The sequence below is a fragment of the Eimeria tenella genome, genomic scaffold, assembly GCF_000499545.2.
Source record: "Eimeria tenella Houghton genomic scaffold, Eth_scaff3208, whole genome shotgun sequence".
Taxonomy (NCBI): Eukaryota; Apicomplexa; class Conoidasida; order Eucoccidiorida; family Eimeriidae; genus Eimeria; species Eimeria tenella.
Genome location: NW_013543057.1, coordinates 399 through 1,126, shown reverse-complemented (window position 1 = coordinate 1,126; position 728 = coordinate 399). Strand labels below are relative to the sequence as shown.

The following is a 728-nucleotide window of genomic DNA, read 5'->3' as shown; positions in this document are numbered from 1 at the left end:
CAGCAGCTAAGTCTGCTTATAAAGGACCACGCAGCAGCAGCGGCAGCTGCTGCTGCTGCTGCTGAAGAGGAAGCAGCAGCGGAGGAAAGTCCCAAAACAGCAGCAGCAGCAGCGGCTGCTGCAGCAGTGGCTGCTGCAGCAGCGGCTGCTCAAACGCTGCAGACAGAAGCAGCAAAGCTGCAGCAGACGAAGGCACGCCCGGATAACGACAGCGGCAGCAGCAGCGAGCCCGCAGCAGCAGCAGCAGCAGCAGGAGCAGCAGCAACAGCAGCAGCAGCAGCAGATGAAGACTCTGAGGTGCTTGCTGTCCGCGAGCGGCAGCTGGAAAGGCTAGCGGAGGAGCTCGACCAGCAGCACCTCCTTTGCATAGCGCAAGTAGGGTTTAGGGTTTAGGGTTTAGGGTTTAGGGTTTAGGAGGTGCCTAGGGTTTAGGGTTTAGGAGGTGCCCTTGCTGGGCTCAGGATTCAGTGCCTGCATTTGCTGCTCGAAAAAGGGCGCAAGGCCCAGGAGTTGCATACCGCCCCAGCGCTTAGGGTTTAGGGTTTAGGGTTTAGGGTTTAGGGTTTAGGGTTTAGGGTTTAGGGTTTAGGGCTTGCGGGTAGGGCGAGGAGATTCAGCGGCTGCTGACGGAGACAGAGACGGAGCAGCGGCGGCGGCGAGAAGCAGAAAGAGCAGCAGAAAGAGAAAGAAAGAAAAGAGAAGAGCTGCAGGCCCAACTCAAGGTCTGC

At 58.4% G+C, this 728-nt stretch overlaps 1 protein-coding gene across 1 annotated transcript in view; it reads left to right on the top strand.

The window, feature by feature from the left end:
* The window catches only part of ETH_00041505 (uncharacterized protein), a gene marked incomplete at both ends in the record, with an annotated part of 1,893 nt that extends 1,171 nt beyond the window's left edge, over positions 1–722 (top strand). The window contains 2 exons of the mRNA XM_013376203.1: positions 7–375; positions 603–722. Of these exons, the coding sequence (XP_013231657.1) occupies positions 7–375; positions 603–722 (489 nt within the window). The remainder of the gene's footprint in view (positions 1–6; positions 376–602) is intronic.
* Positions 723–728: the final 6 nt, after the last annotated feature.